Here is a 23,421-nt window from a genome sequence, read left to right as displayed (position 1 = left end):
TACTGTCGTTATAAAAGTCACGTTGTACATTATTATACACTATTAAAATGTTAGCAGAAGAGTTGAATATATTTTTATATATTGTTGAATATATATTTTATATATTGTTTTATTCCTAGGGTCTTGATAGCTACTGAACAGAAGGATGAAGTGTTTTGCTCCTTTCTGTATGCTTAACAACTGTCATGTTCCAGATGTTAGGAGGATTGGTATGAAGGGGTATACGTAGTTTCTCTTCAAGAGGAAAAATGAGCACCCCTCTTCTTTTCTTTAGCTGCCACAACAACATACTTTTAAAGTGAATGCTCACCAGGAATGCTGGTGGTGGTCATTTGAAGACCCAAACTTGGAAAGGGAGTGGGAATCTCAGAAAAAAAAAAAAAAAAGAGTGCTTTGATACCCAGAAGGAAGAAAGTGTGAATACCCGGAAGAAAAAGAGGAAGGAGGCTTTCTTTAGGAGCTCCCTGGCCTGAGAAGGCAGCAGGGTTATTTTAGTACAGCCTGGATGTTCAGGCAGTCAGAAAAATTAGTCAGAATGTGGCTCCTAGGAGGAAGCGCATCCTGGATGTGCTAAGGATGAAGATGCTAAGGCCCAGGGGTTGGGTTGTGCCTGAAAGACTGGGAGGCACCAAGTGCCCCTTCCCCAGCATCCTGCCACCAGGAAGCTTGCTTCAGGGTGGCCACTTTTCCTTTATCCCCTTCTTTTTCCATGTCCCTTTCTTCTTTTCTTTCCTTCCCTCCCCTTCCCTCACTCCTATTTGTGTCTTTCCTCCCCTTTCCTCTCCCCCTCCTTCCTTCTCTTCTTCCCTTCCTTCCTTTGTTTTAATAATAAGGAGTATGTTAACTATGACATCTCACTATCTTTCTTATCATAAATTTCCCGTACAACTAATTCCAGAAACTACCAGAGACGTTTTAATGAAAGATGATTTTATAACAATAACAGAACATGCAGGTAAAATGGAAATGATTTATTCCACAATCATAGAAAAAAATCAGTTCTTTTAAAGGAAGAATTATATTTCAATCCTTCTAAACTGAACAATTACGTTATTCTCTTTGAAAAGCACAAAAGGGTCTTGACTGGTTCTCAACAACTGCTGTGACAATGTTCAGTTTGTTGAGTGTGAAAAACAACTTTTTGAGACTAAAAGGACATGTATTATTTGTTACTTACCCCACAAGGCTTCTCTGCTTCTCAGGATGAAATGGAGGAAAATTCCAGTTCCCAATACAGCCAGCATGACTGCCATAGCTCTAAGAGCTCTCACTCTGCAGCTGAAGTGGGGAAAGTGATAATCAGAGAGTCAGCAGGATACTGTAGGATCTACCAGAAATACCCAGGCCTCTCCTCAGGCGGGTCCTCCTGCCGCTCCTTAGGACACTGAACCACCCTCAGAACCAGAAAGAGGCTTAGTTAGTCTGGAGTGCCGATCAGACTTGGTCCTCTCTTCATCAGAAACGTGGGGCTGAAGGGTGGGTGCTCCGTGTGAAACATAGCTAACATTACGAATTTAGCATCTATAAAGGTAAATAAACCCCCGGCACCCGCGGCATTTCTTATGTCAAGGGGATTCTAATGAAATGAGTTCAGAGGAAACTAAAGATCCAAATGTGATCACCGCAGTTTCTAAGTCTTCGTTTTCTCAGTCTCACAGGTAGCTTATTTTTGAATCCTTGACTTTACTAAGCAGAACACCCCAAGGGGAACACGGTAGTGAATGTGCATCTGTAAGTGACCTGAGCACACCTGAAGTCATGGGCACAAGGGCACCATCAGGCTTTGCCAGGAAGAACATCTATTTGCCACACAGCCCCAAAACGGCCTCCCCTAGACAACTTTACACTTTCTTTATAGATTTCTCCTAGAAAATGGGAAAATAAAAAGTTTTACAACCTGCCCATTTTTCTTTTCTCAGCTGAGGAAGCAGGGTGTGCGTGGTTGGGTTCGCTGTTTGTGGCCTTCACTTCTAAAATGTGAATCTTGATTGCTTCACTCAGACTTGCTCACCCACCGTATAAGTGGACTCTGCCCCGATGCCCACTCGAGCTTCTGATGGAAGTGGCTCCACTCTGTTTGTTTAGTATTGTGTTTCTGCCAAGTGCTTGTGCGTCCTAGCTGCTCAGAAAGAAGATGACGCTCATAGAGAACACTGCCCACCTGACCGAGAAAGACAGAAGGACATTGTGCTATTCAGAGAAAGAAGAAACTTATTAAAAACAACCCCTTTAACACTTGCACTTTTCTGTGATGATGAAAGCAACCAGAGATGGACACACACACATGTAGAATGCAGACTTGGGAAGAAGAGATTTGGTTGGGGGAAGACAAGGGAATGAGAGGATAATAGGGTATTTGGATTAAAAAAAAATTCATATATATTTATATATGTGTGTGTGAAGTACATTTGAGAAATTATGAAAGAATAAATAAAAATACCACATGAAAACAAAGACGTGAATCACCCAACATCAGCTGGATTGTGTGCTCTGCCGGTCCTCAGTGGCAATGGCAACCTAGAACTTTTGTATATCCCTAAGGTACGAGGGCCCTTCTCCCTGAAAAGTGACTAAAATACATCTTCCTTTGTAAGGCTAAATAAAAAGTCTCATTGTTGATGAGTTCTGAGTACATGCCGAACAAGACCTCAAACTCAAAGAGATCCACCTGTCTCTGTCTTCTTGAGTACTAAGATTAAAGGTGTGCACCACCATGCCCAGCTCCTACAGCCTAATTTTATGGAGGCATTTTCTTAATTAAAATTCCCTTCTCTCAAATGACTTTAACTTGTGTCAGTTGAAATAAAACTATCCAGGTCAATTGACTCCTTGTCAACTTTACACATACATATATCACCGTTAAGCTGCAAACTTTCCTGTCTTATTCATCTTCAAGCCCACAAATAGCTTTAAAAGTCCCACAGTCTTTACAGATTCAAACATGTTAAAGTTTCACTCCCTTTAAAGTACCCAGCCTTTTTTAAAGATCCAAAATGTTTTTAAAAGTTCAAAACCTCTCAACTGTGGACTTCTATAAAAATCAAAATTAAGCTAAATATTTTCTTACTTCAAGAGGGAAGAACCAGGGCATAATAATAATCAGTTCAAAGGGAAACAGTGTAAATAACAAAATATCCAGTATCTGGGATTCACTTGCAATTTTCTGGACTCTTCCAGAGGGCTTGGGCCACTGCTCCAGCTCTGCCCTCTGCAGCGCACACAGCTTGTCTTTTACTCTCGGCCAGACTCCACTCCACTGTTGTGACTCTTCTTGGTGGTTGGCCAAGGATAAATGCTGGAATGTTCTGCTGCAACTGGGCCGCACGGTCACCAATAGCCTCGCCTAGGGTCTCCACTTCTCTGCATGAACCCTTCAATCCTGGGCCTTCAACAGCTGCCGAGGCTGCACCTTCACCAACGGCTTCTTCTGGCCTCTTACAGTATGAAGCCTCCGCTGCTCTCCCTGATCTTTCATGCTTTCAAAAGCAGTACCACCTGGGTTACTTTTGCATTACCAAGCTCAGCTGCTAGTACGAGGTCCAACTTTGGGTGCCTCTGTAACACACCTTCTATGTGCTGACTCTCAGATCTCACCTCAATGATGCTAGTCTCCTTAGCCTCCTCCTCTTCTTCTTTTTATTCTTATTCTTTTCCTTGTTTTTTAAACTTTTAACTTTATTTATACAGTTTTTCACTTTACATTTTAATTGTAGTCTCCATTCTCCTCCCCTTCTGGTCCCAACCTCCCTCCCTCTTCCTCCTACCCTCATCCCCTACTCCTGAGCCCCCCCCCCAACCCCCCCCAGCACTTCAAGTAACATCAGGACTGAGCACATTCTCTTTTATGGTGGCTGGGTAAGGCAGCCCCACCAGGGGGGAAGTGATCGAAAAGCATGCAACAGAATTCCCTGTTAGAGACAGCCCCCTACCAGTAAACCCATAAGAAGACCAAGTTGCCCATTGTGTATATATGTGTAGGGGGCCTAGATTCAGTCCATACATGGTTCTTGGTTGGTGCTCCAGTCTCTGCAGGCCCCCCTGGGCCCAAGTTAGCTGGCTCTGTTGGTCTTCTTGTGAAGCAAATGTGCACTCCGTATCCTTCTATCCTTCCACAAGGGTCCCTGCACTCTGACCAATCTTTGTCTGTAAGTCTCAGCATGTTTCAATCATTTGCTGGGTGGAGCCTTTTAGAGGACAGCTATGCTATGCTCCTGTTTGCAAGCATATCAGAGTGTTGTTGTTAGTGTCAAGGGTTGGCTCTCTCCTACGGGGTGGGTCTCAGGTTGGGCCAGGGATTGGTTAGGCAATCCCTCCAACTCTGCTCTACCTATCCCTGCTCATCTTGCAGGCAGGGTAAATTTTGGGTCTAAGTTTTTGTGGCTGGATTTGTGCTCCACTTCCCTCCACCAGTAGTCTTGTCATGGAGACTGAAAAGGCCACCTTCTAACCAGACAAGACTCTCCTCCTTCTACTTGGAGTCCTGTCTGGTTAGAGGTGGTGATCATGGATCAGTCTCCATTATCCCTGCTACTAGGGGGTCTCAACTAAAGTCACCCCCATATCCTCCTGGAGCCCACCCTGTTGTAGGTCTCCAATTTGTCACTGAAATGGCCCCTCCCACAGTTTCTCTTCTCTCTGCAAGCCTTGTCTTCCTGCCCACCCCACTCTCCCCATATCTGCTCCCCACCCTTGTTTTCCTTTGCACTCCCTCTCCTATGCTGTTCTGTCTCTTCAACCACTTCTACTGCTAGTTTATTTTTCTTTCTGAGTGAAATGCAAGCATCTTTCCTTGGGTCCTCCTTGTTACTTAGCTTCTTTGGGTCTGTAAATTGTATGGTTATCCTGTGCTAGATGGCTAATATTTGCTAATAAGTAAGTACATAGTGTGTGTGTGTGTGTGTGTGTGTGTGTGTGTGTGTGTGTGTGTTTTGAGGGTCTGCATCACCTCACTCAGGATGGTCTTTTCCAGTTCCATCCATTTGCCTGCAAATTTCATGATTTCCTTGTTTTTAATAGCTGAGTAGTATTCCATTGTGTAAATGTATCACATTTTATTTATTCTTCAGTTGAGGGACATCTGGGTTGTAATCACTGCTAACTGCTAAGCTCCAGCTGACCAGCATCAGTTGCCTCAGTAAAAGAAAGGTTTTATTTTAGTGTTTCTGGTCTCTTGTTAATCACAGCTGATTCTTCAGTTACAGCTGACCAGAAACCACAGATTCTTTACATAAATGGAAAGTAGAGTCTTTGCTTCCCTCTGACTTCACAAGCCAGGTGTCCATCATCTGCACTGCTCTCAACATTCTTATCTTCAAAGCTCAAACAAAACAGTTCATTGAACTCTCAATACTCTATGGCTCTTCTAGCCCAAAGTTCCAAAGTCCTTCCACAATCGTCTCCAAAAAGTGGTCAGGTCTGTCACAGCAATACCTTATCCTGCTATCTGTTTCTGTACTAGTGAAGGTTGGTACTGCTGTGAGGAAACACCACAACTAAAAGCAACTTGGGAAGGAAAGAGTTTATTTGGCTTACACTTGGATATCATAGTTCATCACCAAAGGAGGTCAGAATAGGAATGCAAGCAGAGCAGGGCTGGAGCCTGGAGGCAGGAGCTGATACAGAGGCTCTGGAGGGGTGTTGCTGCAGGCTTGCCTACAGCCTGATCTTACAGAGGCATTTTCTTAATTGGGGTTTGGTTTTCTCAGATGACTTCAGTGGGTATCAAGTTGACATAAAACTATCCAGCACATATTGTCTCCTCACATTCTGTTCTCATAAACTCTACTCAAATTCCGGGCCTTTCTGGGGAGATCTCAAATAAAGAGAGTTTGTTTGACCAACTTCCAGGCAAATACAACACACTGTGGTCATCATGCTGCAAATTTGGTCTTCAAAACTTGTCTTAAACATGAACCTTTGTACACATACACCATAATCTCTTTACTTCCTCCTCCTGTCCTGGCACTAGCTTCTATTCCTCACTTCCATAATCTTGACACTTTTAGTTTCTACACACAAGAAAGGTGGTGAAGTATTTGACTTCATGCCTGGGCCATGTGTTTGTGTGTAAGTGTGTGTGTGTGTTCATTTATAAACTTGGGTATGTTTGTTTTAAGAGAAGAATATCCTTAAGTGTTGTAAACTATGGGTCTATGATACCAACACCACAACATAGCGTCTGCATTAGAAAACAGACAAACTGAAGAACTAGGGAATCCAGAACAAAGTAAGCTTTTAGAAGGATTATCTTGCTATTTCATTCCTGGTTAAAGATTGTACTGTGGCTACATATAATGTCCTTCTTGGGGGAGGTGGTGAAGGTAGCTGCAGTCTTTCAGTTCACTTGAGAATCATTTTAAAGCTTCCTAGGCTTTAAAAATGAATGATGTATTGCATTCAAAATTAATTAACTCTTCTGGTAGAATTCAGAGGCTTTTGTTTTTTTTCAAACTTAAACTTAGGTCAGCAGGCAATTTGCTAATTTACACAAGTCAGAATAAATCAAAGACACATGTACAGAAAAGAAATTAGTTGACAGAGATCAGATATATAGACAATGGTGCTCCCACACACTTTAAAACCTCCACATCTAGTGATGACAGTTTCCATAGCACAGACGTGAGGTGGGAGCCCTGGTCTGTGGAGCCTCAGTCTGTATTGGCTCATTTTTCTCAGCTCATGAGCATCATGTATGTCCGAGATAGAGTCCATGTTTATGGATTTTTATTTTTCATGCATGTGCCTAGTAACTACAATCAGCTCAGTTCATTTAATGAGACATAGCCATAATTTGATTCTGTGTCAGGCCCACGGCCATCTACATGCCTGTTTTTACATGTCTCTGATATGGATGCCCATCCCTGCTAATCTCCAAAGGTGTGCACTGTAGGCAAGTACCTTTCTGTGAGCTAAATCTGCACAGTGGGCCTCTCCTAGGAATTCAGACTATTTCACACCAGGGGTATTCCATACCCACCCAAAGTCACCTTCTTCTCGTGGCCTTAGGAGCCGCTGATGTTTAGGCATTTTAGCCACATTGTTTTAGAGGATATAAAAATCTTCACAGAGACAAAATGGACAAAAGAAAGAGCTTAATGTCCAAGGCATGTGTCATTAAAGAGGTCATTTTGTAGATTCTAATTTTCATGGGTCTCTCCTACTAATGCAGAGATAGAATGAATATGATTTCGGAAATATGAATCCTTATGCTAGTAAGGCTGTCTTCTGCTTTGCACCCACCATGCCCCTGAGAAACTCTGACTACATTGACACTGGGCACTTTTCCTGAGCACTAGGATTGAGAAGGATTTTTTTTTTTTAGCTCCTTAACTGAAGGCAGAGTGAGCAGAGTACAAAACTCCCCCATTCCAGTTTCTAGAAATGCATAGCTTCAAACTACACTGTGGTGTGAGTTTTAGTTTCTTCTTGACATACCTAGTGTGCTCCCACTTCTAGCTGGGTACACCAACTGCTAAGCCAGGAAACCAGATAACCTCTTGCCAGGGACTATGTGTAGCTCTTGTAGAATCAGTTTGGAAACACCCCCTCCCAGTCAGGCTGAGGGTATCCTCCCCAGCTGAAACCCAGGAAGCCAAGTGGCACTAACTGCCCAATTAAGAACAAGCAGTAAATTCCTGTTTTTAGAGAGGTAAAGCCGACCATAGTCCTTACCTGACTATTCTCGTTTGACGTCAGTTGCTCAAGAACTGGGTGTGTCTTCCACAGTTACCCTCTGGAGTGGGAATGTTGAAGGCTCCTTTGTTTTTCTCAAGAGTTTTCAAGTAGCTCTAAATCATACTCATATCATACTTCCATAGGTGGATCCAGAGTGTCATCAGGCCCAGCAGCCATTAGGATAAATAAGTTCTAGTCCTAATTCTTTGCACCTGTTGCTTCTAGTACAATTCACCTTTACAGGGTAGTGCTGGAGATTCCAAACATGATCATTGTATCCTTGACCCAAGAGACAGAGAAGATTTTATCATTGTTTTTACTTTGGTGAACCTAAGATGGTATATACTTATCTGGTTTGCTAATGTTTCTTATAAACCCAGCCCAGTTTTAAAAGAAAAGTTTTCACTGTGTAGCGCACATTGGCCTTGAACTGGCAATCTTCATGTTCTGAGTACCTCTTGAGTTAGGGGACTACAGTAGCGTATTCCCTTTCTTTGATTGCTTTAAGCTCAATTTTATATTGGGCGTTAAGACACGGATAATGGATGACTTAAAGAAAAACAACTGCAGGGTTGTTCTAGAATGTAGAATCCATTTATTGGTTTAAAGGCAACCTGGGAATTAGAGTGCTCTGGGAGATTTATAAAAAATAAATGTGCCAATCTTAAAAAGAAAGAAAATAAGACAGTGGCTTTTCTTTTGGTGACAAATAATGTCCAAGACCTGCTCAGTTGGTTGTAAAAATTAATAGAGCTACATTTTTACACAGCACTCAATTTTCTTGTGCCTGAGAGCCCTAGAACAGCACTTCTTCTTGATGTCCAGATAAAATCACTGCCAGTGTCCCAGACCTACGCTCCAGCTGCTGTGGATTTCAGGTGAGGGTCACCATGGATGGCAAAGTACTTTGCTACAACCTTTCTAAGGGCATGGAGAGTGAATGGTGGCCACAGGGCTAATCAGTGTTAATGTAGACTCAATTACAGCCCCGGAGGACACTCAGAGGGGGCCTTTCATCATCATGTGCCTGAAGGCTGCCCCTGAACTTTTGCCTTCCCCCTACAAACTCTGCCACTGCTCCTCTCTTCCACTCCTGCGTCTCCCTCTACACCAGCCTATGATTTTCAACATTCAGTGGTAGGAAGATGCAGCAGCTGCCCCTGAGGTAATGTGCTTATTGAATAGTGTGACGACAAATTCACACTCACACTCCTTTCCAGGTCTGTGATCTTCCAAATGACAGACTTGCTCAGAATGGTCTGCTTCTTTTAAACAGGTCCCGGCAGCCTCCTCTTCTCCTATCTGAGTCCCTCCTTTGGTGATTAAGAGAAGTAGCTCAGGCTTTCACTCCTGGAAACACAATGACCTCTGTTCTGCAAGAGGTTGCTGGGGGGTGAAATGTTAAGGGCAATATAGCCCCACTTCCCAACACTGTGGGAAGCTGATCCTCTGCTGTGAGACAGCAGGGAATGAGATATTCACAGTCCTTGAGCCCTAGAAAATGTAGACAGGACTACAATGGTCAGAGGTTCAGTTTTCTGTTCTTTCATGGCATGGAAACTGTAAAGCAGGTGTGGTGATTTCAACCCAAATTCCCACAGGCCAGAGAAAAGGCTGCAATCAGAACACATCAGTGGGTGTGATAACATTGCTCAGCTAGATTCTTGACATGCGTCAACATAATAGTCATGGAGAGAAAACCACAAAACAGTTGCTCTAAGGGAAAAAAAAGGAACATTTTGGGGCTTAAAAAGACATGCTGCATTCCTACATTCCTCACTTCAGTTGTTAAAAAAAAAAGAAGTTCTGGAACCACACACCAGAATGCAGAGCTTCTCACCAAGAACACCTCTCTAATCTGAACAAGGAAGGACAATAAGTGAACTTGAATAATTTGCAGAGGAAGGCTGTGGTGGTTTGAATAAAAATGGCCTCCATAAGTCCATAGGGAGTAGCACTAATTGGGGGTGTGGCCTTGTTATAGTGGGTGTGGCTTTTTTGAAGGAAGTTTGTCACTAGGGGGTGGCTTTGAAGTCTCAGAAGCTAAAGCCAGGCTTAGTGGTTCACTGTCTCCTCCTAATGCTTGCAGATGTAGAATTCTCAGGTCCTTCTGCAGCACCATGTTTGCCTGCATGCTGTCATGCTTCCCACCATGACAATAATGAACTAAACCCCTAAAACTGCAAGCAAGCCCCAATTAAATGTTTTCTTTTATAAGAGTTGCTGTGGCCATGGTGTCTCTCCACAGCAATGGAACTCTAAGACAAGGGCTTACTATCACCAAACACCCCTTGACTTGTAAGCATATCCTTTCTCTGGAGGAAGCAAAGAGGTGTTTGGTTCTGTTGAATTAGATGAGAAACTTGCAGGTGGATGAAGTCATCAAGTAGCTTAATTCAGGGATATAAAGAAAGCACAGACCCCCAAATGAGATAGTCCATGTTATATAGACAAAATTACAGTTTGAATGCTCTTTCTAAGTAGAACTGGATATGTATTATGAAAGTAAAAAGAAAAAGAATAAAAAGAACACAAAGGTATGTGAGTAAACCCTGTTTTAGAATTCAACTCAATTGAGATTTCTTATGTTGATTCATCAAAATAAATAACATGCATTTCTTCATGTACTCAACAAATAATTCCTACATACCACTTTAGGGCTGAGGTTTGTGTTTGGGAAGTGTATAAGGTATACTCATGTCTTTGTAGAAGTTATATTTCAATCAGGAGGACAAATAAGCAAGTATTTCTGTGGGTGTGATATGCTACACTTGGAATTATGGGAGCATATCTGTGGGAGCAGAGAGGGGTTATCTGATTATTTGGCATAATGAGAAATAACAACAATTAGGAATAAATGTAGAGGAGGAAGTAGAATTCTGGCTATTGGTAGATGGATGGATATGTGAATGGATGGATAAATGGATGGATTGATGGACATGTGACTAGTTGGATGGATGAACACATGAAAAAGGTAATGGATGAATGAGTGGATAGATGGACACATGAACATGTGGGATAGACACAATGCATGGGTGGGTGAGTGGAGAGATAAACATGTAAATGGCTGATGGATGAGCGGGTGGTTACCTGGATTGATACATGGATAGATGGATGAATTGATGGATGAATACAAAGATAAGCACATGAATAATATGGGCAAATTGGGGTAAATGGACTAAACCCCTAAAACTGCAAATAAGGTAAAATAAGTAAATTAATAAGTAAACAAATGAATGAGTGATAGACATTTTAGGAAGTGCCTGGGTTATTATAAGGATGTATTATAGTGAGTGAGCAAGAGATACATGGCATAAAATTACTCTTTTAAGTGGAAAGAAAATGTTTTTTGATAAATTTATAAAGGGGTAGGAATATGACCTTTTAGAAATGATTTTATTTTTATTTAGATTGGTTGAATTTTTGATACCAAGCACACGATTGAAAAGAAATATTCTCTCTCTCTCTCTCTCTCTCCCTTCCTCTCCCCCCCTTTCTGTCTTTGTAAAGGATAAAGAAACTTTAAAGAAGGCATTCTTCAGGCTTATAGATGAGTGACTGGCTTGACAGGACAAATGGGGATGAAGTTAGTGGTCTTTCCTCCATTAGCTCACTTCTGCTTTAAAAGCAGGCACTGACTACATGGACATAAAGGAAATTCACACATCTACCTTCCCTTCCTGGGAAGGCAGCAAGGATTCTATTCTCAGAAAAATGTGAAGCTAGCCACAAATATTTCCTTTTTAAAGTCATGGTTGCTTGCAATTTCCTGTGTTCTCTGTAGCTCCCACTGTTCTTCCATAACAGCATTTTGAAAATACGTTTTCTAAAGGTAAGAAGGTACTACAGAAGGGAGAGGGGAAAGTGCCTGTCTAGAGTGGCTGTGCCGTGCTCTAAGTGGTTCCCTATTGTGGAAGCAGCGGCTTTCAGGTTTATGTGTTGCCCTGGCTGATTTTGCCTACAATGTTTGGCTTCAGTTTTGAGTACAAATGTAGAAGCAGGATGGCCCTGCTTCTAGTTGTTCACATCAGCACCACCACTGGTCCAGCATCGCTCACTAGGCACTGACTGGTAAATAACTCACTCCTAATAATAAAAACTGCCACTTCCTAAATTTACCAGAGTCAGATGGCATGACACGAGCCCATAGACATACTAAAACCTTATCAGAAACAAGACTTGAGGACATATCAAACACACCAGACCAAGGAAGGCTGTCAACTCATCTGTACCTCGTAAAGAGGAGAACACGGATGTTAGAACACTGAGATGGGGCTGGCATCCCCAGAACTGTCATTGAACCACCCGGTGTGTGGCAGATAACTCCTGACTCTCCCTTGGGCTTCAGCTCAGTTTGTTCCCCTCAGCTGACACAGCCTCCTCAAACTGTCAACAGCATATCCTTCTGTTTGTCCTTCATGACTGTGTGCTTCTTCTTTAAAGTTCTATAGTACTGTACCTGGTGCCTCTATGGCCGCCACGGTCCCACACCCCACTTTTGTAGCTTGACTTAGCTGCAAATACCCTTAACTCTGAGACCACCAGTCAGCCTTGCAATTCAGCTCTTTAACCCCTGCAGCAATCTAGTAAAATCCCTTAGAACCCTGATGCAGCCTCTTAACCCCCTTTCACCCTTATTCTCTTGTTCTCTTTCTTGTCCCACACCCCACCGAGACACATAGTTATTATATGTGACTTAATTATAATCAAAATCAAAAGGAAAGAACCTGTATTTGTTAACAGCTCCATATCAAGGACTCCAGGACTATTCTGCAAAACTGACATGAAAATGTTGTTACTGCATGTACTGTTACATTATGAAAAGACACACAAGTACACCAAGATTTTGTCATGGTGGACTCACTACAATGCCATAAGAAGAATGCAGATGAAGGCTGAGAATGTGCAAAGAGGGAAAGCAATGAACTTCAGGCTGAGGAATGCTAAAGGCTTCCAGGGGAGTCCTGGCATAGAAGGCCACCATAACCCCAGGAAGCTTTTCATAGTGGAATTCACATAGCTGTGACCATTGTCAGTCAATTGACAGATGGGCTCTGCAACTGTTAGAGCTGTGTTTGTGAACCTGACCATTGCCCTGGCCAATGGATGTGGATGAATGAGATGGTGGTGCTCAGATGAAATCAGCTGTGAAGTTCAGATCAAAGTGTGGGGATAAGAAGCCTCTACAAGATGTTAGAACATAAGAGTTAAAGCCATGTAGGGACTGACCAAAGCCAGATGAGACCGTGGGGAGATTTCACATCTGCAAGAGAAATGTGAAAGCAGTTCAGTTGCCATGATGGCAGTGATTACAGTGCAATCTGGTGGTGATATGCACAAGAGCTTGGGGAGAACATGTGACCTATGGAAGGTCCTCAGTGAGTATGCCAAACATTTTATAGATTTGTGGGATGAGACTGACAGACAAAGGGGATGGTCGACTATATCTTGCAAATATATCTTGACAGAAGACCTGGAAAGTGTCTTTTAAGGAACCCTGGCAAGGCAGATGTGAGGACCCACCTCTCTTGGGCAGTAGGTAGGTATTAAGCATTGTTAAGAATTCATCTTAGAATTAGGAAATTCTTTGTCCTTAAATGGCTCACTGTGTGTGTCTCTAAGTGGCATGGGCACGGAAATTGTAGTACATATCAGGGCCTCTTATGGGCTGGAATCTGAACACATGTGGGTAGCTATTGCTTCAAAGAAGAAGCCTGGAGAAGCCATTTTAATGAGAGCCTTGTACCTCTGCATTGGGCATTCCAGCATGGACTGGGCATAGGGAATTCTGGGGAGAGGGTCTGAATTAAATTCATAAGTTCCTAGTAGATCCAGAGTCCAGCTGGTAAATGGTCTGGAAAAGGGATTGGGAATGTTGACTTAAGAAATTAGGATGTGGGGCCACAGATGTCCTGCTTGGACTTGATGACTCCAGGACATAATGATGATATCACTGGATGTCATCAGGCACAAACCTATCAGCAGAGAATAAGAAGTGACAGTTCTCTCCAATAGTTCTGCCCAGTATTATGGTCACCACTCAATGCTTTCTAGCTAGATGCCAGGGTTTCTTTGGAGACCATATTAAATTTTTCTTACTGAATGTAATGGAAACCTAGTATATGGATAAAGAAATAAGGGCCCCAAAATATTCAAACAACATTTTCTTCTGTCCTTTGCAGAATGGGATTTTTTTTTTTTTTTTTGCATGTTTGCCTATTTAGATTCCTATAGATAGGCCCAGTGGGAGGTGAAAAATGAATTTCTGAAATGTGAGGTAGGGCCTAAAACTGTTATGCTCAGACATACTGGGAAGAGAGAGCAAAGGGAGTTACTTGAAAGAGTGAAGAAGACCCTACTAGGTGGCAAGGGCCAGAGCAGGTACACGTTTTTAGGACAACAGATATTGCAGTTTACAGGAGTGCTGTAGGGAGAGAGGGGGGATTATGGCCAGATGGGCCTGGAAGGCAGTAGGTATCTTCTGGATTAGGGTCTGCAACTCAGCCTCCTGCACAGTCTGGGAGAGCCCCCCTGTGCTTTTAGCAGCGGTGTTGCAGGGTCGGGGGGCTATGCCTGCTGATCTGAATCACAAACCTGTGCAGAGCCTGGAAGCAACAAGGAAAGCTGCTGGGATTTAAGCAAGGCTGTGCTAAAGCTTTTTGGGAGGTACTTACGGGGGAGTTTGGGGAAGAGATGTGCTAGCTTTCTTTTGAGTAATGTCCACAGGAGGACAAGGGACTGTGATTTATATTTTTATTAGTGACTATCTGAGCAGAAAGAACATTTGCACAGATCCAGGCATCAAAACAGTCCCATACTCTGGACTTCACATCAGGTTTCTGTTTTCTTGTATTTACCTATAATACACATGGGTAACTGGATTTAGAAAGAATACTTTCAAAAATTCAGACACTTACAGACAAACACTGTAACATCAACCACATGCTGGCAACTGAAATTATCAACAGAGAATAGAAACACATTAAACTGATATGGTTAGGTTTGAGTCCCAATGACATCTACTATCATTTCTCTTTTTAATATGAGAGAACAAGATCAATAATGATTAGCTTTGGGTCTGGAACAGACTAAGTCTTGTTTGAAAAATAAGACTTGGTATGTGAACATGTCCTGAACAAGTGTGATGTTGCTTTAGGCAGAATAAGAATGTCCAATTCACATTCTATGATTTCTTCCTAAATAGTACTTTAAGCACATAGCCTTCTTTATTTTTAAATTGCACATAATTGACTGATGAAACGCAAATGCATTGAATATGTTTGTTCATAGTTATTTTGAAGAGCTTTCCTTGGGGCCCGCGCACAGGTCTATCACAGCCCTCAAGTGCAGAGCTCATATTCCTTTGACTAGGAAAGCATTCAGTGTTTTTCTGCTGAAAGAATAACCTTCCCTTCATTCTGCCCGTCAGTTGGCCATCAGGCTCAGCATCTGCTTTGACAAGACTGCAAGGCTTGGGAGGAAGCTAGGGGACTGCATTGAACTGTTATAGGGAAGAGATGGTGATGATGATGATGACTGAGAGCAAAGCATCACTAATACAGAGTATAATAATAATAAGGTATAACATATATAAACAATTTTCATGTGGGAAAGTGCTAATTATGTTTTGCTTGTATTAATTGATGTCATTAACAATCTTGTGAGGAAAATACAGTAGGACAGAAATGTGGCTATGTGAATAAAAAAAAGAATAGCCTTCCCTGTCGACTGTAGGCAGAAGAGCTGCTAACACTGTATCTTCCCTAGGACTCACTTCAACCGTTGACTCTGTTTCCAGTGTAACAGATACACTGCAGCTACCTTCCTGGTTACCACCATACAAAGCCAATGGATACCCTCAGAATGGCTAGCTTGTGGCGGAGTGAGAAGATGCCGCCGCTGGCATGAGTCACACAGCAGCTGAGTATCCAGGTTTCTGTGGGTCTCCCTCAGCTGGGACTCACATTGCTCTGCTCATGTAGTTTATGAGGATTCTGTCCCCAAGGATGTGGCTGTCAGCACCGAAAGCATGGTTCTCACTTGAAAGAGAACAAGAGAGTTTATTCCGAAGTCATATTTGAGTGACCATAGCCTGGGAACAGATTCAGGTGACTTCAAATACCTTGTTCAGAAGCACTGAATTTCATGAAGATTTATAGTTACAGAACAAGAAAATAACAAAGACTCCTTTAAAAAAAAATGGATGAAGCATCAGGTAAGCAGGTTACAAAAAGCAGAAAAATCCCTGCTCAAGGTTTCACATGCTATCTGGATGCCATTCTTGGTCTTTGTGTGGAAGCTTGGGAGGAAGCTAGGGGACTGCATTGAACCGTTATAGGGAAGAGATGGTGATGATGATGACTGAGAGCAAAGCAACACTAATACAGAGTATAGTAATAATAAGGTATAACATATATAAACAATTTTCATGTGGGAAAGTGCTAATTATGTTTTGCTTGTATTAATTGATGTCATTAACAATCTTGTGAGGAAAATACAATAGGACAGAAATGTGGCTATGTAAATAAAAATAAAATACAACCTGGTAACAGGACACGGGATGGTGATTTGTGTTTTCATCAGTGACTGGCTACAGGGGTGAGAAGTGAAGGAATTACAAAAGTTGCCCTCACCATTTCAGCTTGGAGACTGCATGCCAGTGATCCCACTTGCAGGAAGAGGAATCCTGGACCCACAGGCATACCTAGTATCAAATGTCAAGAAGCATTCAGGTTTATATTCTTTCTATAGACGCCCCTCCACAGTTGATAACTTTCATGGGGGAAAACACATGATGTGATCCAAATAGCATCACATGCACAGGAGCTACCAGACACTGCAGCCAGGCTGCACAGGCTACTGCAACATCTGTGGATTCCTCTGGGACCTGGAGGCAGCTTGGAGCTGACAATGCCCTGAGTCATGAGGAAGTGTCACAGTGTGTACCACCAGCCTTGGGAAAGGTCAAAGGTAACCTTTGAAGTGTGGCTTAAATTGGATGCACATTACTTTTGCACCATGAAATGGAGGAGTGTGTGTAAGCCTGATAAAGCTATACTTTATATGAATTATGCATTGGTATAAATGACAAAAGGACAACAAAGAAGAAAATCCACTTTCTGGAAAGCTACTTTGAGTTCCCATTGGAGAGGGAAGTTTAGAGCACTCTTATCAAGAATTTTTTCGTTCCATTTTCACTCTCTTGTCTTTGCCACTTACTGGTCTATATTATCCACAATGGCTATTTGTCAACTACAAGAGGAACACTGTGGCAATTCTTCTCTTTTTCAGTGTCTAAATCTCCCTTGGTAGCTCAGTTCCCTCACACTTGGTTCTGGCACTTATAGAAAAGAGTGCCCTCGGTCATCTGATCAAGCTTGTCATGTATCCCATGCTGCCAGCCCATACAGGGGCATGGCCATTTAAAAGGCTGCATCATTGCCCAGCAACTCCCATTTGTCCTTGTGGGTTGACTCTCCCTTCTACGGACCATTATCCCACAATCCTTCGCTTTCATCATCCCTGCTTCCCTCACAGCCAAGTTAGGAACAATAGCAGCAGTGAGGGGCTACTAGCAGCAGCATTGCTCACATCTCTTCAGCCTGTTCTGCACTGTTTGGGGCTTCCAGCTCCTATGGGAAGGCCACCAGGATGTTGGTACAGTTCCATCCCAGGCAACGCTGGAGTCTTACCACTTACATTCATGGATTGCCTGAACCTGAAGCAGGACCTTAATATTAAAATGCCAAAAACGCAGTGACAAGTCACTGCTCCTTACAGTCCCCGTATTCCCCGTAGGCACCCTGTACCTCTCTCTGTCTGTAGAAGTCGTGGGAAATGTGTACCCATTTAATCAGGTATTGGCTAGTTACACAGCCTTATTTGGCTCACGGTAACTGGATACAAAAGGCTCCGTAGTAAATTTAATGAAAGTCCACAGTTCTTCTGTGACTAAGATACCTTACATCACCTTGGTGGCCCCAAGATGAAATTTGTTTCTTCTAGCTAGAGGAGGGATTAAAAGATTTATCTGCGAGCTCTTCTCTTGCTGACCTGCAGGCTGTATCTTCCCTACAGTGTTGCCTACATAAAAAGCCGAAGTCTGTTCCTCTTCCTGACCTGGGTCATTGATGAAGGTCCCTCTGCTCAGGTCTGTGCCATCAAGCAGTTGGTGTATTTTGTGTCAGCATTTTAGTCTGTACTGAATTATTTAAACACACCTTTCAACATTCCCAAAGGATCTACCACTTTCTCTTGATCTGATTTGCAATTAAACTTTTAAAAAAGGCAATCAAAAGTTATTGTGGAGTTGCTAGCACCTTCGTGTACCACCTATGGGACTGTTAATGGAAAACAGTATGGCAGGTCCTCGAAAACTAAAAATAAAACTGCTGTGAGACCCAGAAACTCCACTTTTGGGTTTTTAATTTAAAAGAATTGAACACAAGGATTCAGACATTTGTACAACAGATTTTGCACACCCAGGATCATAGGAGCATTGTTTATGGTATTGCAAGGGAGGGAACAGCTTCCATATTCAACACACACATGCATATGCACACAAGAGCACACATGTGCAGTATAAGTGTGTCTACAGACACACAGACACATATAAAACTGAATCATTTGCTTTAGGAGAGAAGGCCAATCAAAAACCACAGCATAGATGAACCTTGGTGGCATTGTGAAAAATGAACCAAGCCAGTTAAGAAAGGATGAATGCTGTGCAATCCAACTGATAAGATGTCCCTAGAGCAGTGGACTTCATAGACACAGAAAGTAGACCGTGGCTCTGGAAGACTGTGAGGAGGAAGAAATGGGGAGAGAGTTGTAACCAGAAAGAGTTCTAGTTTGGGATTAAAAGCATTCTGGCTTCGAGTGGGTGGTGGCTGTATAGCATGGTGGCTGTGTCCAACACTGTGTCCCTGCAAATTGTGCTGTGAATTTTTACTCCAAGTGATGTGAACCTTCCCATTCTCGGCTATTCTGCTCCAGGCTTTCTTCCCTATCATCGAGGGCTACACTCCACAGCCAAGGTCATGTGGCTCGTGGTCAAGATGACTTCAAGTAGGTAGCTCTGACACAGTCAACCATGTCCTTGCTCCTTGGGCTGCTTTCCCACACAGTGGCCCTGGCCCCACACTCTCTCACCTGACGCTCCCACTCTCCCTGTGGTTTTCAGAACCCTTAATGGGTCTCCCCACTCTTAACTCTTTGGGTAGTCCCTGGCATGGCTGTCATGTCATGCCAGCTCAGTGTGCTGCTAGGTCTGCAGTCTGATTCAATTAGAGAATTCTCAATACTGCCTGCAGCTGATGCCCCATGTTCTGGGCCCCAGCTGGACTTTGTTATTGGCCTTAAGGACTGTTCACTAGATTTGTTTTTGTCATCAAGCCTACCTCAATTTCAAAAGCAAATTTCTAATTATTCCCCTAGCCTGTTTCTCCTGGTCCTCCAGCTCTGTAGTGGCTGCTTATACCCTAGCGTCTCACGAGACACGAGTCCCCTCACAGATCTTTCCCACCATCTGTATGGCTGTTGTCCCAGGAAACAGCCTCTTACGATGCCTCCTGAAAGGCTGTGTCATCTCTTCTACCTGCCATCTCCTTCCACCATAGCAGCCTGGATAAATGCTCTTAATCCCAAGGTCAGACCTCCATTTCCTCCATGACAACAACCATCCTGTTTGTGGTCCATAAAACACCTGCTGGTCTGTTCCCAGTACCTGGACCTCATATCTTGCCAGTGACCTTTTCCTGACCTTTCCCTCCATCCAGGATCTCTGTCTAGGCAGTGCTTTTTGGAATGTTCTCTCCTTTCCTGGTAGTATGAAGAGATAGCTGACTTCATCCAGCTTCTGGGGTTTCCCTCCACAGCACTTTTCATGAGAGACACTGTGTCAAGTGTTTCCTTTCATTCTTTCCTCATCGTCTCTTGTCCTGGATTAAAAGTCACAAATTCTTTGAAGTTTCTTCCATCAAACAGAGGAAAAAGGTTCAAAATTACCTTTACTCCTTGCTGCACAATCCATTGGAATGTGCAGGTTTTATGTAACAGCGATAAGACTTTGCATATACATGTTCTAATGGGAATGTGATGAGCATTTGCTGTGCGTGTATATATTTGTGTGTAAGAGAAACCTTCAGCTTTCAGGAGATGAAGGACATGAACTCTGCTGCAGCAGCCGAGTCAGACGCTCTTTCCCCACCACTGTGGGTGTCCTTGAGATGACACAGCGGGTAAAGGCCACGGTAGTGAGCTATACAAAGAGATTTGCGTTGGTATGGATTTTAGTGGATTTAAACAAGCAGACTGGCCTCCTCAGTTGGTCCTCTGCCCTTGTGCTATATGTGATCTATATACATAGAACTTAATGGTAGCCTCTTTCCTGCCTGCAGAGTTTTTGCTACAGATTTAAAATTGAAACCAGATGAAGCAAGGCACACCTAAAACTTTTCCAACTATCACTTGTCATGCTTTGGGTTAAACACTGTCTTTTTAGAGTATCAAACAGGGGATATAGGATTGCCAACCTGACACCAGCTAGAGTCATTTTTGTTGTGGAAAAGAAAATGGAGTTGGGCTAAATATCATTTATTATTTGCTCTATAATTATTACAGTGGTATTATTTATCCTGCTATCATACTCAATAAGACAGACACCTGTTAGATTTAATGAATACCTTAAAAACACCTTGGGCTGGGTAGATAATTCCACCTACAGTGTCTCAATATCCTCCCCATCTACCCCATGTCACCCGCCTTAACCATTCCTATCTGGGCTACCTACCTTCCATCCATGATCTTATAAATACTTGCTTATCTTTTTCATCTGGGCCTTTCCACGCCATTATTGGAGTCCTTCCCTATTCTAACACATTGTTGTATCCTCTTTCCTCCTCTCTTCCCTTCTGTCCCCATGATTCTTCTGTTCCCAAAGCCTGGGAACCTTAGCCCCACCTACCTCCTTTCACCCTGCCCAGGGACAAGCCTTTTTTATTAACCGATGAGAAATTATGTCTTAGGCAGGTTTACACCACAAGGATACGACAGTAATCAGATCTTGAGGGCCAGTAATTAGGATCAAAATACAAGCATAATACCAACACCCAACACATTTTGGAAGACGGAACCTAAATTGAGAAAAAAGCCCCATCAAATTGACCTGTGGGTAAGCTTGGGGGCACCTTCTTGAATGATTTATGTGGGAGGTCCCAGCCCACTGTGGGTGGTGCTACTCATGGGCTGAGTGGTGGTCCTGGGTTCTAGAAGAAAGCAGGCTGAGCAAGCCAGAATGAGCAAGCCAATAGGCAACACTCCTTCATGCCCTTGACTTCAGCTCCTACCTCCTGGTTCTGGCCCTGCTTGAGTTTTCTGCCCTGATTTCCCTCAGTGATGAACTTTTACCTGGAAATATAAGATGAAAGAAATCCTTCCCTTCCTGAATTGCTTTTGACTATGATGTTTTTATCACAACAATAGAAACCCTAACTAAGACAGAGGTTATTGGCCATGGAAGGCTGTTCTGGATGAGGTCAGTCCTGTGGTAGAGCATCCACACCTGTGGAGCTGTGGCTGAGCACATCACATGGTCCCCTCCACCATCAGACAGCACCTCTCTGTGTAGCTCCCTCAAGGGTTCAGAGTATCCAGCTTGAGAACCTCTCACATGCGCACTGAGCCATGAACCCAGCCCAGGGGTGGACTGCACCTATTTGAAAGTGGCCCAAAAAATACAATTTACTTATGTTTAGGCCAGCACTGCATTCCAGCACATTCTGTTCCTTGTAAGAAAACTTCTCAGAAGTGTTTCACCTTTGTCTGGCATCTTGGGTAGGCACATTATGGAGGTGGGTGAGAGAAAGCATTTGAGGGTGTTCGCAGGGCATTCCTGGGGCTCTGTGGCTTCTTCCCTGTCTGTCACTACTCTCAGGACAGACATATGGGGTTCATCTCCAGCAGAAGCCAATCAACTAAAGAAAAGCTGCCCAAATGGCAGACCTGCTGCAGAGATCCCTGGTTTGAACACAGATGCCCACAGCTCAGGTGTTTTTTTAGTAGCATTGCCCCATGCCTGGGCAGGGGCTCTATAACGGAGGGTCTACTTAGTCTGTGATGCCATCCTGTAATCCTGGGTTCCTAGCAGCAGAGGGGACTGAGACTCAGCTCTGCATGGCCTCCAGGAGCAGCCTGAGAATCCCGTGAGCCTAGGGACCTCTACTTTGATAAAGCCAGTGATTAGAAAGCACAGTTGAAGTTTACCCAAAGACATTTTAAACAAAGATTAAAAAAAAAAAAACAACAACAACAACAAAAAAAAAACGGATTTGTAGCTCATGAGCATTGGTGTTTTACCTGCATGTATGTCTGTACGAAGTTGTCAGATTTCCTGGATCTGGAGTTACAAACAGTTGTGAGCTGCTTTGTGGGTGCTGGGAATTGACCTGGGGTCCCTTGGAAGAGCAGACAGTGCTCTGAACCTATGAGCCATCTTTTCAGCCCCTTTAACATAGACTTAGGTGAGGGGTGATAGGAAGAGATGTGCTGTGGAAGAAAGACAGATCTGAGATCACTGGTCAGGGTTAAGCACCTCCAGAGTAGCCACGAGTCTCAAAACATCTTTTGGTGTAAAGAAGACCTTAGGCTTATTCCTGCTGATTGTGGCACAGGATTCTGGATCACAGCTGATGAAGTTAAACCTTGGGTCACAAGGGTTGCAGGGAAGTTGAGATGTTTTTAGTACAAACAAGGTTTACTCTTGTTTTTGAGATTGGCAAAAAGTAAAGGAAACCCTTTATGTTGGTTGCATAGGCTTTAGGCCTTAAGTTGGTTGCCTTGCCATTTTAATGCTCTTTTCCACAGCAAATTCTGTTAATTGTGCTGTGATTTTTGATTCTTAGCTGGACAGAGGTGCAGACTTCAATCAGACTTCAGGGCGAGGGGCTCTTTTTGCTTTTTATGTATCCACTTTTTAGGGTCAAAGAGGAAGATCAAAACTCGCTTCCATCGTAACAGCAGCTGGAGGCCTGCCCAAGCTCTGCCCACTTAGTGCCCCCAGATCTCATTTCCAAACTTCTTCCAGTGGGGCTGGAATTGGCACATTAAATTTATTTTCTCAGAGCCACCGGTGATCTCTGCTCATCCTTACATCACAAGGGTCTGGGATGGACAGAGAGAGATACTGAGCTGAGCATCCCGTAAAACTCAAGATGAGGAGATAAAAATGCTTGTCAAAGCATAAAGAGAATGATCAGAGACAGTACGTTGAAACAAGAGTTCATGGAGCATGAATCACACACGTGCAGGCCTTCAGAAGACCACAAGGCACATGGTGCGCTGAGGCAGGATAGGAAGACTAGAGTGAGAACAGAGCTCAGGACGGTGTGTGGGCGAGTTAATTTCTATTCTGTTTATGGGCTGTTTTCCTTTAGCCACCATTTTCCTTTAGGCCGCCCTGTCCTCATCACTCAAAAAACCCATGTGAGTTCTTTTCCTACCTTCCTTTGCTGGAACTGCAATTCATAGCCCTCTAACCCTATCTTCTCGTTGGCAATCCAAGGCCCCAATACTTTTGGGGTTTTTGAATCTGTATTGAACAACACATAACAGTCACTGTGGATCTCAGCTGTCCCTTCCTTAAAATGGGAATAATGGACCACATTACAGAGTGAGGATGAGCCCATGGGGTATTCAGACACAGCACACACACACACACACACACACACACACACACACACACACACACAC

At 43.2% G+C, this 23,421-nt stretch overlaps 1 protein-coding gene across 1 annotated transcript in view; it reads right to left on the bottom strand.

Annotated features, from left to right (window-relative positions):
• The window catches only part of Tpo (thyroid peroxidase), a 72,002-nt gene that overhangs the window by 43,483 nt on the left and 5,098 nt on the right, over positions 1 to 23,421 (bottom strand). Inside the window, exon 2 of the mRNA XM_055621685.1 lies at positions 1,174 to 1,278. Within this exon, the coding sequence (XP_055477660.1) occupies positions 1,174 to 1,278 (105 nt within the window). The remainder of the gene's footprint in view (positions 1 to 1,173; positions 1,279 to 23,421) is intronic.

This window comes from Psammomys obesus, unplaced genomic scaffold, assembly GCF_907164565.1.
Source record: "Psammomys obesus unplaced genomic scaffold, mPsaObe1.curated_primary_1811, whole genome shotgun sequence".
NCBI lineage: Eukaryota > Metazoa > Chordata > Mammalia > Rodentia > Muridae > Psammomys > Psammomys obesus.
Note: the sequence above shows the minus strand (reverse complement) of the source record. Positions and strands in the feature narration are given on the sequence as shown.